This window comes from Aphelocoma coerulescens, chromosome 6 (genome assembly GCF_041296385.1).
Source record: "Aphelocoma coerulescens isolate FSJ_1873_10779 chromosome 6, UR_Acoe_1.0, whole genome shotgun sequence".
Lineage (NCBI taxonomy): Eukaryota > Metazoa > Chordata > Aves > Passeriformes > Corvidae > Aphelocoma > Aphelocoma coerulescens.
This window is the reverse complement of record NC_091020.1, coordinates 7494817-7509602: the sequence shown is the minus strand read 5'-3', so window position 1 is coordinate 7509602 and position 14786 is coordinate 7494817. Positions and strand designations below refer to the sequence as shown.

General features: G+C 40.9%; 1 protein-coding gene across 1 annotated transcript in view; it reads right to left on the bottom strand.

Annotated features, from left to right (window-relative positions):
- The window catches only part of ANK3 (ankyrin 3), a 198239-nt gene that overhangs the window by 132943 nt on the left and 50510 nt on the right, over positions 1 to 14786 (bottom strand). Inside the window, exons 2-5 of the mRNA XM_069019101.1 lie at positions 7741 to 7842; positions 7177 to 7275; positions 6668 to 6766; positions 3152 to 3250 (exon numbers count right to left, since the gene is read on the bottom strand). Coding sequence (XP_068875202.1) covers positions 3152 to 3250; positions 6668 to 6766; positions 7177 to 7275; positions 7741 to 7842 — 399 coding nt within the window. The remainder of the gene's footprint in view (positions 1 to 3151; positions 3251 to 6667; positions 6767 to 7176; positions 7276 to 7740; positions 7843 to 14786) is intronic.

Genomic DNA, 14786 nt, shown 5'->3' with positions numbered 1-14786 from the left:
CCTTTCTGGCACTCCAGACACAACATAAAATTCTAAGACACAAATGACTGAGACTTGAGGAAAAAAAACCCGTGAAATTACTCACAAATTCACAGTTAATTATACAGATACTTATTTATGTAAGTGCTTAATTATATAAAAATGTATAAAAAGCTGGAATATTAAAATTACAATTGCTAATGATGTCTTATTAGTAAATTATCATCCATTCCTTACAGATTATAATCTACATTTTTATAATTATTTTAAAAAAACTCCAAACAACTAAACAAACCAAAACAAACAAAACACTTGAGCTCTATCCTCTAATATATTTTATATGTGGGTTTAAAATATAATAATTGATTAAGAATACCACATTCTCCTAATGTACTGATGTTCTACTACAATTTTTGTTTATGAAAATTTATATAATTTGACAGACAATCCTCTTACAAGAAATAGTTATTTCCTTTCAGATTTGCTAATAACCAAATCAATGGAGAATAAAAAACCTGAAAAACAGAAGGTTTTTATTTAACAGATTTTAGAGCAGATTCCTCAAACACATAAAAAGTACAGTCTGGGATTTATAATTTTATGTCTTTAATTTTAATTTTATTTTACGGATTCTTAGAAAACTAAAGAATGAAGGAGTCGTCATTTATATTCTGCTCCTTTCCAAACATTTGTCATTGCAACCCAGGAGCACATCCAGCTTTACCCACGATGATACCCATAAATCAGTCCAAAAAATCACAAAGGAAAACTACTTGGGATATTTATTTATTCCATTTGTCTCCTGATGAATATATCCAAAGTCTGTATTACCAAACCTCATTGCAGCTTAGCAAGCAAACACATTCTTTCACTTTTCAACTACTGCTATCATGGTGAAACCATGTAACTGTGAAATAAAAGTTCAGCAGTGACAGAAAAAGGTAGATCCTCACTCTATGTCAACAGTGCAGAGTTGAAGCGTTAACTTTTTAACTTTAGGAATGAAAAGTTATGTTTTCAATAACGAATTTCTCTCTCTAACTTCAAAACAAAGAACACCTCTATTTAGGATGAGAAACAGGAGGGGTTCTGAAAAAGAGGGTTTTCAAAATTTCTGAGGGGAAGAAAACCCAAGAAAATCACTGAAATTCCTGGGTCCTAACAAGCAAGGTCCACCCCCCAGCCCGAGGAGTTTTATGCTCATTTACCCAAGTTTCCCTGCTGCCTGCAGCTCCCCAGCACCGGGGCGGGCTCTGGGCTGCAGTCCCGGGCCACGAGCAGCTCCTGGGGTCAAACAGCCACGGGCAGAGGGGCACGGGGTGTGAAAGATGCTCTGCAGTCCTGATGGCCAAAAACCCTCCCTGAGCATCCCCACAAGAGGGCTCTGGCAATGCTGCTCTGCTGTACCTGCAGAAATGGGGGCTCTTGCCTGGAGAAACTGGAGTTTTTGGCTTCCTGCTCTCTTTACACATCAGAAAATTCAGCCACTTCACAGAGAGGTGGTGTAGACACCTACAATGTCTTTTCTTACAGGAAATAGAACCAACTATTTTCCTTTAATTAGATTAAAACACCATGATTAAATAGTTACTTTTAAAGAATATTTAGCTAAGTGGCAATCCTTTAGTTACAAAAGTTTTTGCACTTAGAATGATAGGGAGAAATTGGATTTACATGAAAACTTGTACCAAGAGAGAAAATAAGACAGAACCCATAAACAACTATCTCAAACAAGGAAGGCAATAAAGGCACCACTGTTATGTAGTCTGGTATCTTCAAAGGAATTCTCATGGACAAAATCAGATTGTACCTTATCATCAAGTTGAGTTGGAAAAAAGCTCAACCTAAACTGACATACAGTGCTCAAGGGAAGAACAATACCAAAGAAAAAGAACCAAGTACCCATTCAAAACTTTTTAAAAAATCTGTTCTCAGAAAATCATACAGTGGCAAGAGTATTTTCAGAATTCAGAACCTGCTGTACATCTCTAGGAGGTCTATGTCTTCTTTCTTTCCAGGTTTTTACAAGGAAGTAGAAATAGTCCTCTGAAAACTAATTTTCAATTAATTTTCCAGATGTAAAGTACTTCATTTTGGTATTTCTTGACTTTCATATCTTTGAGCATTTCCAGAAAGTGGTATGCACATCTCTAGTTATAACTAACTTTTAGTGATTTTGGAAACACAGTTTCGATCCATTAGCGATTCATTTTTACAGTGTTGACTTCAAAAGAATAAGATTTCCTTTCTACACCATTATACAGTGATACTATGAGGTATAGTGGCAATGAACTAATTGTGCATTTCATATTTTTCAAAAAGTAGGCCTTTTTCAAATAAGCATTATTTCCTTCACAGAACAGTACTGGTAGAGCAATTAGAATTCAATAAATATTAAAGAGCACATTCTGAAGTACCTTTTTACATTTTGGTTGCAAAATCCTGGTAATAAGGCAACTGAAAATTCATCAGATTCAACACCTTTCTCAATGCCATACATTTACAACTATTAATATATTTGTTATTTATTTTCCTCACAGGTTGTCTTTTTCGAGTTAGAATTACTTTTTAAAGAAAGAAATACAAAGTGCTCTTCTAGAAAGATCACAGAACACCTTTGAGGGTGGATCCTGTATCTTTCTGTCAGCTTGAAACACTCCCTGCAGCACCAGGTGGGGTAGCCAGGTGCCACAGGGAGGGTACCAACACAGTAATGAAGCAACTCAGGAAATGCCCCAAACCCCAAGTAGCCCTAGGTTCTCTCTGATATCCCAGCGCTGGCCCAAAGCACAGGTGAACAGCTGTTCTTGCCTTATGGCTGCCACCCTTCTCACTGCTCACTATTTTTACTGAAAGCACAAAGAACTTTTATATTACACACACCTTCCCTGTGTGAGCACTTAACCTGAAAGATTAGCAGTTATGACTAAGAACACATCTATATTTAGAACGGTCTCTAGTTAAAGTAATTTTTTTTTTAATTTCAGAAATGGCAAGAGATAGTTTAAATTGCTGAAAAGCCCATAACTCTATTCATTAGCACACTTCACAGAGACAGCTTTTTATTAATCTTTAATTTTGTATTTAAAAGACTAGTTTGATATAAGCTGGCAGAAATCACTGCTGAAGTACATTTTGCTTTGTTCATAAAGTGTGAAATTCAAACTTTTACCTCTGTGGCAAGGCTTTGACTGGCACCATTGTCAAGAAGAAACTTAACAACCTCCAGGTGGTTTTCTTGGGCTGCCATATACAGTGGAGTGAAGCCATTCTGAAATACGAAAACAGAAAGTGTTAACACCCCACAAACATTTTATACATACCACAGATCTGCCAAATGAGGGCAGATTAGCTGAAAAGCAAAAAACCTGTTTGCTCACAGACCAGTTAATGGCATGATCTACACTGGCTTAAGTGAAGATGGGAGAAGGGTAATATTTAAAAGGACACAGAGGAATCTTTCAGCTGACCAGATACAATTCCCACAGCTAAGTGAGAACAATTCCTTTCACATCTGTTGTGAAGTTAAACTAAAAATCAATCTGGACAGATTATTTGCTGGTAATGAGCTCTGATTCCTGATAAATACAGCCACAGCACTGGAAATGGAAAACGGGACAGGGAAATACAATACAAGTCAGTAGTGAAAGCAAGAGCAGTGACTCTTCAGAGTAATTGACATTTTTTTCTCTTCTTTCCATTAGCTTTGACTTCTCTTTCACTTGTGCCAGCTACTCCTGCCTTCCATCTCCTCAAAGAGCTGCCTTCTGAGCACAGCCTGGGCACTGAGCTATTTCATATTTCAGGCACCAGGAGATGTGAGGATCATTGCTTCTCAGCAGTTTGAGACAGAGGTTTATCAGTGTTCCTGACCACATTAGAGCATCTCTCAAATTATGCTTACGTGAGTGATTTCTATCAATGCAATACAAGTATTAGAAGCTACAGAGTTTAACTCATTTGTTGGTGAATGCCCTCCTCTTACAGTCAATGCTTCTGTCTTTGCCTTAACTGTAAACAGGTCACAGCCTGTCAGAAATAGAACTTTTTTGGATTAATATTAAAGCAATGTATTTTTTAGCTATTGTTCTAAGAATTTCTGAAATCTCTGCCACAGTTAGACAGGATAGTGACCTAGATTTTGAAAAAAAACAATGGGGCTGAAAAGAGATGAGCTGAGGGAAGTTTGGCCACATATTTACATCAAACAAAAAACTGGGCTCGGGCGAGAGGTAGGGAGACCACAGCTTCAGACCTATGGCAGTGAAGTTGGGCTGAGCTGTAGGAGTGCAGTGGGAACAGCTGAGAGACATCTGACAGTCACAGCAGCAGGGCAGAGGGGCAGGGCACACATCCAGCACCGGGCACAGGAGAGCACAGGTGACCCGAGGCCAAGCACGCGGCCACGCTGGCAGCAGGGACAAAGAGGAGGTCGCACCAAAGGACAGCTGGAGAGGAAACGGATGTTTGATCCAAGAGGAACTTTACCACCAGCAAGACACCGAGCAGCTGTGAAGCCACATGTTTACAAGGCCTGCACAGGCAGCAGGGCCTGCTGCTGTTCCAGGATTTTGATATTTTGATCTCTCTTCAGGAAAGCACCGCTACAAGCACAAAGCAGGGGTTGAAGGGCTAGCAGAGCCCAAGCCCAAGGCTAGCAATGTGTTAATGCACTCTCCAGGACAGAGGTCGAACACTTCAGTCACCATACAGTCAAAACTGTACTTAATTAAAAAGAAAAGAAGCCAGGAAGCACTTGCTAAGGTACCTCATATGTCACACTACAAGTTATTACAGTGAACAGCAGTCTGGCATTTGTCCCCATCATTTCACGGCATACTCTGTATCTATTTACTTACTCAGCTAGAAATAAAGATTAATTTTTTTTTTAGTTTCAAACATTTGCTGTTAGAAAGGAAGTAGGAAACACCACCTAACTGCTAGTTTCATAAAACAATTAATAGGCAAAAGTTCTGAGGACCAAATATTATTAGCATTTGGAGGCAGAGCAGAACCTTTTCTCCTATGTTAAATTTTGTAGAGTTTTAAACATCTTTCCACCCCATATTTTACATTTTCTTTTCTCTTTATAAAGAGGCTGGAATTGCCAGAAAGCCACAAGTCTGAAAAAAGCATTTTGTCTTCAGTAGTAATAAACAGCCCTTAGAAGTAGTGTAAAATTCAGACTCAGCACAAATTTACAGTTTGCTTTTTGGTTTTTTTTACAGACAGGAAGATTTGGTTGAAGAAGGCCTAACACTGGCACTGTTAGCATGGAAGAGCTGTTACCTTCAAGGAAAGAGGAGAAAAAGCTCAAGTGAAGCTCAATACCACAGACAAAGCTGGTCCAGGGGCCGTTTGATAACAGGGAGCACCAGGGACCTTCTCAAAAGACGAACCCCAGCTGGGACATCTCACTGCCAGGTATTGATGTGGAATGGCCAGAAGATGTGTTACATGGGTGTTCCAAGTAAAGACTTCAAAGGCCTCCATAATGGGGTGGGGGAGAAATAAATCTTTAATTCTTTTATGTTAGCAAAGTAAGAGTAACATGTGGCAAAACCTTAGGGTGTATGGACAATGCAGTTATATAAGATGTTTACAATCTCAGATTATTTTTAGTTTCAGGGTTGAATACACAAGTTCTCAAACACAAGCAGAAAAGATTGTCAATTCCATCTTAATTTCTTTAACAGGAAAACCATAGCTAATATTTCTGCTTTGTTTTACTTCTTAACAGCCATGGGAGATTTTACTTAAAAATACTTTTTGTTGTTGTTGTTCTCTTTAAATTTAACTTATATGGTTCCTGGAACCAAATATTGCTGTACCAAGCTAGTATAAAAGAGTAAAAAAGAAGAACTGAGTCATTTATTTCTTTCATTTAGGTGAAAAACCCATGAAATATAGACCACAACTAACTAACTAACTAACTAACTTCTTGAAACAGATCCTGTTATTTTTTGTTCCTATTATTTGAGAGACCAATAAAAAATCCCACCCTCCTTCTTTAAAATGTAATTTTTTAAACAAACATTTATTTTCATGCCCACATCTTTATAATACAGAAAAATGGTAATCCTGGGCCAGATGAGAAGACTGTCTCTTCTCTGACACTGCCTGCCAGCCCCTGAACAGGGAGAACAGGAACAGGGTGGCTTGCAGGACACTGTTGGCACAGCTGCCTGACTTTCAACAATCTGTAGTTTATGCATTGTTTGAGCCAGTGTTTTTCTGTTTGAGCCAGTGTCTTGTTTTACTGCTGTGCTTGTAGCACCAGTGCTGTTTTCTCATATTTCAAATTCTCTATAGTTGACCTAAACGTTCCTTCAAAGGACTTGAACCAAACCTACAAACTCTGCATATGCCTGCAGTACCTCCTTGTGCAAGGAAAGGGGATGGGTTCAATTAAGCCTGAGACAGTGAATTATGTGAAACAGGATCCTTTGAAAATGTTCTCTCCCCCTCTCCTGTTCTATCACTGTCTCTTCCAGCTCTAACAAGCAGCAGCTCGTAGGAGACTCCTAGGGCAGATCTGAGGTTCATCTCACTGACTATCAACCCTACTTTCAAGAGCCAACATTAACACAGTAAGATCTACCAAATATACTTGCTAATATCGGAGTTTCTAGGAGGAGAACAATTTTAATGTCAGCAAAGTTGTTGGTACAGGGACAGCTGACTGTACCTGAGACTGTGCATTGACATTGGCCCGATTCGTGACCAACACTTTGACGACTTCTGCTTGTCCAGCGAGGGATGCTATGTGCAATGCTGTGTTTCCTTTCTGCAATTAGAGACAGTGACACTTGAAAAGGGTACAAAACCTGAGCATGAATACATAACAATGCAATCAAGAACATCACTCACTTTAGAATATAGTATTTCTTGCAACAAAATACTCTTAAACTGAATACTTCTAATGGGTGTGTTACTCTAGAAGACATGGCATGGACAGAAACCAAAACAGGAATCCACAGTTTGTTCAGGAAATCTCCTCCCTAGCAATCTGTGACATTTACTATCATCTGCTATCATTGTTTCTATTAAACAATTATTGAAACCGCCCCCCCCCCCCCCCCCCAGCAGTGGAAAATGGGCAATTACTGCTGCAGCACAGTCTGTAATCACTTGGCCAACACCTTGTGCCCAGGCCAGCAGCATGAACAAGGGAACAACCAGATAGGCCTGACTGACCTTTGTGGCCGCATCCACACTGGCACCTCGCTGGATGAGCTCAGAGACAACTTCTACGTGCCCTTCTTTGGAAGCGAGATGGAGAGCATTCAACCCATTCTGATTTAAAAAAAGGAAGGGGAAAAAGAAAAGCAATTAGAGGGATTACCAAAGGCTTTCCAGTTTACCAAGCAAAGAGGAGACAAATTATTATTATCCCACTGAAAGGACTGCTTACAAAAGCTACACTCAGCTAAACTTTACAAGAGCTAGATTATAAGGACAGAGTAAGAATTAAGTCAAGATATACTGGCTCTGGGGTCTCAAGCTCTGTGTGCTGTTCCATGATCTAATGCAATACAAATGGAATGAAAGATAAGGTTGAACAGCACATTCTCCAAGTGCAAGTGAAATGGTGTCTGGGTAAAGGGTTAAAACAAAAAGTTTTCATTGGATAAGATATGTAAACATGGTTCATCAAAAACCACAAAGTTATCTTTGACATGAAGTTCAAATATAAAGACAAATTTGAGCAACAGTGAGAAAGGTATTTATCCAGAAAATTTGACCAAAATATTTTTCAACCTGATTTGAAATGTTGATGTCCACTCCATTTTTTAAGTAGTCAAGAGCTTTTTCCAAGTTGCCAGCTCGAGCTGCTCTCAGGTAACTTGCATTTGTGTCAGACTACAAGAAAAAAGGAAAAGTCCCATTAGAAATTAAGGCACAGTATAAAAACACATTTTGGTGGCAAAGGAATTATTAATGATACAGCATATTGTACATCCACTTAACTAGACACAAAAGATCCCAAACCACCTTATCAAATGTGGGTCAGATCCTGAGCAGGCAGCACGAGGCTCGACTTCACTCATGAACATGAATTATGGAGCACTGTCTCACACGCAAGGCCAGCAGCCAGGGACACATCTGGCACCCAGCATGGCACACAAACAGGGGGAAGCTCAGCACTGGCCTGCATGGAAACCACACTGCTCTTTCCAAAAGTGCCACACCACTTTTAATGTCCAAGCTGAGCAGAGCTGACCAGTACTGTGAGAACTAACACGAGAGATTTTAAAAAAAAAATCAAAATACTCAACCTTGAAGGACTGGATTAGTGGAATTAAAAACCCCAGAGTGCTACAAATGAACACATTTCAAAATCTCATGTCTGCTAACATTTTGGTTTATTTTCTCCATCCTTCATTTTACAGCACATTTTATTGAAAACATATGTTTACATTCAATGAAGAAGCCAGAAATCTCTAGGTACAGTGCCATTACATAAACTGCATTTTCCTTTTTGTCAGACTTCGCATTAAAGATAGCTATGGAAATTTACTTCATGATGACTTCAGCTTTGAATGTAAGGACAGCAGAAATGTTGGTTAAGTCAGGAAGGAATCACTGAAAGCAAGTCCCATCCCCAGAGGGTTTTAACAAGTTATGCAAATATCCACGGAGGACAGTTTAGATAATGCTGATCCTGCCTTGGAGCAAATGGAATGAACTGGGTTAGCTTTCAAGAGGGACAAATCACATAATCTTTGATTTTATCTGTGCCACAGCTTTCCCTGGCATGTTGGGCAGTCAACACATTTTTTCTGCCCTCTTCTAGATTGGTATAGCAGGAATCGTCTGGGTTCTTTCGCTCTCAGTATCATTTCATCCCAGGCTTACTTCATTGCAGCTACCAGTGCATTGTGATCTTTTCACATTTTTGAAAGAGTGCAACAACTACCTTTAGACTAAACAATAAAGGTTGTGAGTGCTAAGAGAAATACAAAGCACCCTGGCACCAAAGCTCAGTTACTTATCTGTTGCTCAAATATATATATATATATTCCAAATTTCTGGATTTGCTGTAGAGTTTTCTCCTCTCCTGTCTATACAGCCACTGCAAACTGGATGTTGTGTTCAAGCGTTGCTCCAAGCCCATGGGGAACCACCTTCATGTGCAGGATGAAGCAATCTTGGGCTCGACATCACCGAAATATTAAGTGTGTAGGAAATCTGCTTTTCTCCTTGTACCCATACAAGCTACAAGACCATTTTACCAGTACTTCCACTACAACAAGATCTCACTTCTACGAAGAGGACCATTACTTATGAACCGATACTTAGAACTCCCCGTTTTCTCCCGAGTTTTGCACACTTGGCATTCCACTTTGCAGGGATAAGTCACCAGCTTACAGCCTTCCCTGCTCTTTATCCCTCTTTTCCAAGCATACCACACTGATCATCACAAACCAGCTTCTGCAACGTCCTTCCAACAAAACAGCCCCCAAATACTGGTGTTTGGTTATGCTTCATCAAAAACAAGGTGCTGCTGCAAAGTACACGGTCATAACTGCAAAGACCGTGGGGAAGAAAAGCTGCCTTGAGAGCTGCTTTCATTTGGGAGATCATCTGAGTTGTGCAATGCAGATTATTACAGGAGACAGGTCATATTCTCAGTGCTTAGCAACAGCAGTCACTGGGGTAAAAAACAGGTCAGCATTTTATCAGCATTACTAAAGGTATGAGGGAGGACTCAATAGAGCGGGAGCCTTTTTGTCAGAGGGTAATGGCATCTCTGTTTGGCACAGTCAGCAGGGGGACAGAATTAACATCAGCTGTTTACAGCTGCTCCTGGGTGGGGAAGGGATGTGCCAGAGCCGCTCGCTCTGGAAAATCAGATTCCGCCAGGCGCATTAATACAGAGCAGACAAGGAACGCTGCTCGTCCGCAGACACATCCTAATCCAATCTGCTCAGACAAAATGCAGGGGGAGAGGCACAAGGAGCGATAAATAGTTGATAATCACGTTAATCACTAACTGCAGTTTCACTGTGGAGGGAGAGCAATGTCTGTGTCTTTTACAGAGTTGGGCATGACTTTTGGACTTAAGGATTCTTGGAAGACTTAAGAACTCTTGGAAGCACTTGCTCACTAACAGAAGGAAGGATAAAGTTCAGGTCACAGTCCCAGCCTTGAGGCCAAATAAAAATGTCTCAAACCAAGCTATCTCAGGTGCTGCTAAGTGGTGCACAAATCCACTCCTGAAATCCCTCAAGCTAACAGCAAGTCCTCCTTTGCTAGCCATCCCTCAAAACTCACTCCAAAACAGCTAAAAGTGTCCAGACACGCCACTGACACCAGCAGCCAGGCTGCCATCCGAGCAGTGGGGTCAGTGTGGTGCTGGGCCCAGCATCCCACTCACCTTTCAGCCTAGACTCCTAGTGCTCAGACAGGCTCCCAGCACAAAGGCACTGTGCAAGAAAAGCAGCACTGACACATGCAGGCATGACACCAGCAACTGGGAAGCACTCAGAGAAGCTGCCTTTAACAGCACGCTGGCGATGACCCAAACCCTCCCTCGGTTCAGCTGGTCTGAGCTGGCACTTCCAGTTTCCACCTTACTGGTTTCCAGTTACTTGAACATGATGTGAGCCAATGTGTCAAAGTGCACGAATTGCCTTAGCAGCCAGAGTGGAACACTGTGCTTTGAGAAAGGGGAAAACCTTTTTTTTTCTGACCTTGGCTGAAGCTCAAAGCCCTCAGATGGGGTTAGCTCACCCTTTCTGGGCCACCATGCACAGGAGCTTTGAGATTTGCACAGAGGGGTAACAGACTGAGGGTGTACAATTGTGCAAGAAGCTCAGCAGGGTTTCTGGGATTCTCTCCATCCATTTCCACCTCTGCCATAAGCAGAAACAAGCAGTAACACTAGAGGGAAAACAAGGACAACATTGTTGGAAACCAAAAGCAGTTTCAGCCTCTCTAAAAGCAGCATTGCCAGCTTCCACTTTCCCTATAACTAAGGCATGACTTCAGACCTGCTCAGATAGAGACTTTCAAGCCACCTTCTGCCCTACAAAATGTCTTGAGCACCCTTGCTAAGGGGTAAACTTCCAAAACCAGGAGAACCAATGAACACTCTCCATCCAAAACCAAAGGAATTTATCAAAAACATCAATCCAAAACTTTTACGTTTCTGAACTCAAAATTTCCCAACTTTACATTTGCATTTTAAGCCTAAATTTGTTGGTTTTGTTTTGTTTTGTTTTTAATAGCTCAGTAGAGTAGAAAAATGTTATTTGCAATTGGCACTGTTTTGTTCAAAAAAGAGCATCTTGGAGTCCCTGCTAGAGCCTGTAAATTGCCTCAGCATTACAGTCAGAAACAGCACCAGAGCTAGGCTCAAATCACTGGAGGATTTTAAAGATCAATGAAGTGTAAGAATAATGTTAATAATTATTTTTATGGATTACCATCATTCCTGGAAGCCCATCTCAAAGACTGATAAAGGACCTGCTATATGAAATGCATTAACAGTCACAGTAGGGGGGAAAAGGGTTTTGGGCTTCCAGCCATCGCCCAGGACACCCATGTGCTCCTCTCTGTGGGCAGTTCTTCTCCACATGCCCATTGCCACCTTCCACACCACCTGGTGTCTGCAAATAAGAACCCCAGACAGACAGCACAGACATAGGCACTCTGTCTACAGGACATTCCCCCACCAGACCCAATACATTTATTCTTCAATACTAATTAAACTTCAATATTCCTGAGAAGCATTCTGGATGCTTGCAGCCTGTTCAGATCCCTTTCTCTTCTTTTGTAATCAATCCAAATATGAAATGAAGATGAAAATTGGCTTTTGATTCTCCGTGGTCTTAACAAATATCAAGAGAACAACAGGCATGGGACACACATCAAAGCACCCTGAACCTTAGATGCTCTTGCAGTCAGCCACAAAGATTGCAGCCCTTCCTGTGCATTTGCACTGGATCCCTGCTGTCAGGCTGTGTCCCCAAAGCCTTTCCCTGCTCCCTCATGGGCTTCCTGTGGCTGCTACCTTTTCAAATTCTAGATGCAGCTTAAAATTAAAAATCAAGATTGTTACAAGTGTTTTAATTCTTGGAGAGACAAACTTCAGATCCCGTGCACAGCATTTAGCTCTGGAATGGTTATTCAGAGAATATTTAATAAACAGTGGATTTATGGGAGTACCAGTACTGATGAATACATAAAATCAAGCTTTTTCTTCACAGATGGAATGATTTCTCTCCTCTCTCCCTATACTTTCTTGGAAGAAAAAGGGACTGTTTCTAGTTTTAAGAAATGTGCAAATGCAGATGACTGGCTACTGCTACATTTTATGCAATGTGTATTTCTTTTAGATTTGTGTATTTCACTTTAATGTACGATGCTATAAAAAAAGCCCCCTTCTCTAATGTACAGCAGGCTGATGAGCTTGCAGACTGCAGGCTGCCTGCAGCACACAACAGGTTTTCCAGTCTGGAGCTCATTTTCAACAGCCTTCGTCCCAGGGACATCTCAGGAAAGGGCTGAGGCTGAATAAGCTGTGCTGGCAGCAGCACTCCATTTGCCAACCCTTCTTTACCTTATGGTCCCCTAGTCCTGCCACAAGATGAAGACTCTGTGGTGCACAGGGACCTGAGAACAGCTTCCCCGTTTTGAGGAAAAGCTACAGCAGTTAAAAATATTTCTATTGCAGCAAAGACTAACTCCTAAGTCACTTGGATATTACCTTAAGCCTCCAGAAAATGCTCATGCTGACTCACGCTAGCAAATACGTATTCACTCTTTTTCTTCAAGTGCTTCCAGCGAAGAGACTATTTATCATGGCTAAAGATAAAAACTATTAGCAAATTTGCACTGACTGTCAATCCAGGGTCTGGCCTGGTTTTTCCATTGCACTACAGAGGGTCCCTTAAGAAAACAGAGAATACCTATTATTGAGTGAACCCTTGAAAGTGCAAAGCCATTATTTTTAACGTGCACAGGCCTCCTCCCATATTGGTGGTATTTTATTAAGCTCATCTCTCTTTCCTTTGTGTTCTGCTTACAGTGGCCTCTTTTTCAGATTAAAAATCCAGTCTTTTTTTCACATTGGGAGCAGGGTTTTGTTTTTCACTCCATCTTTAACAGTAGCTGTTGTGAAGGGAAACCCCCAGCAGGTTCCCATTGTGCCAGAGCAGGATGCATTCTGGCTTGAGTCCCAACAAAAAGATGCTAACCATGCCTAACATTTGTTGTGGGGAGAGGCAATGACCTCATTTTAAGGGATGAACTTATGTTACTTCCATTTGGAAATGTGCTCAACAGAGTCTTGCAGCAGCATGAGGTGATCTGAGGAAATGGATGATAACATTTTTGCTTGTTTTTGATAAGAGTGGGCTTACTGCAGCCACTGGCAATTTTTTTGCAGGAAAGCTTAACTCTGATGGGCACTAAGCACAACGCTGGAAATGGGAGGACCTTGGCATTTCTTAGATTTTACTCCTATGCTAATTTAGAATTTTCCTCCAAGCAAATGTGTTACCCTCACTTGGTAAGAGACGAAATTTTATTCCAAATAAACTACAGCAGCCAATTAACAGCAGTGTCTGAACCACATGAAATAAGCCAGCCACATCACTGTCATGGGGAGACTCTTCATCCATCCTCCAAGAGGCTCTAATCCCTTGTATCTCCCTGCTGCCTTTTAACTAAATCGCTATTAAAAATTTCCAATTGTATCTTCTTTATTAGTAAGGGGGCTGATTGCACTGGATGAATGATGTTCTCTGTGCAAACAAATACTTATGCTTTACATCCCATACTACCGTATGTATTTTCTTCTGATAAGGATGTACCAGCCTGAGGCCAACTGCTATCATCCTCAGCTGTGCTGTTAATTACCCTTCAGAGACATGCTTTTGGGATCACAGCCCTAAACACAACCTCAGGGCGACAGGAAAAGCTCCACTCCTAGTGCCTGACAATTCAGAGGACGCATCTTTTGGCTAGGAAAGGCCAGCTGTTTTGAACATGATTGCAAAAAGAGAAACAATATAATTACTAATCAAAAACCAAACGAATCCCTCTAATTGTTTGCTCTATCACACAATTTAATCATCAACTTTCTTTGATCATATTATTGTATTGAGCAGGATAAAGCAGCCAAAGAGATGATGCTATTTGGAACGTCCCCATAAAGGGCCCTATTCCAAAACAGTAACTTCAGTATGTTTTCCACACGCTAAAAACCATGCTGGTTTTAGGCTGTGCAAAACTTTCTTCATGGTCTACCCTCGTGGAGACTAAAACTTCTTGTATTTCTGCAAAATTTGCATGTGAATCTATAATCAACTGCATTTTCAACAAGTGAGGATTAATCCCTGTACAGTGGTCAATCTTACGATGCTTGTGGAAAAAAATGAAACATTTCCTGAAATGTTCGAATGAAACATTAAAGCAGTTCAAAACAAGAGCAGAAAACTCACTTTAGATGCAGCTCCTTCCTTCTAGAAATCTTTGGCCAAACCAGAAAAACAATCATGCAAACAAGTAAGCCTCTTTCCTTGCCAGACCACAAGACAAAGTGCAGGTTTAGTATAAACCATTTTCAAAATCACTTGCACCACTCGACCTCTTGGAGTCTGTCTTGACAAAATGCTGAACATGCACCCCGTTCCCATGAAAAATGAACCACTTGGAGTGGAAGGTGGTTCAAAAGGACCCAGAGCCAGAGATGTCAAGGCTGGTACATCCAAGAACATTTCACAGCTTCCAGTAAAGAAGGTGTTTGTGGCTGCCCCTAACAGCACAGAGAGGTCTAGAGCGCATTGTCTGCTTGC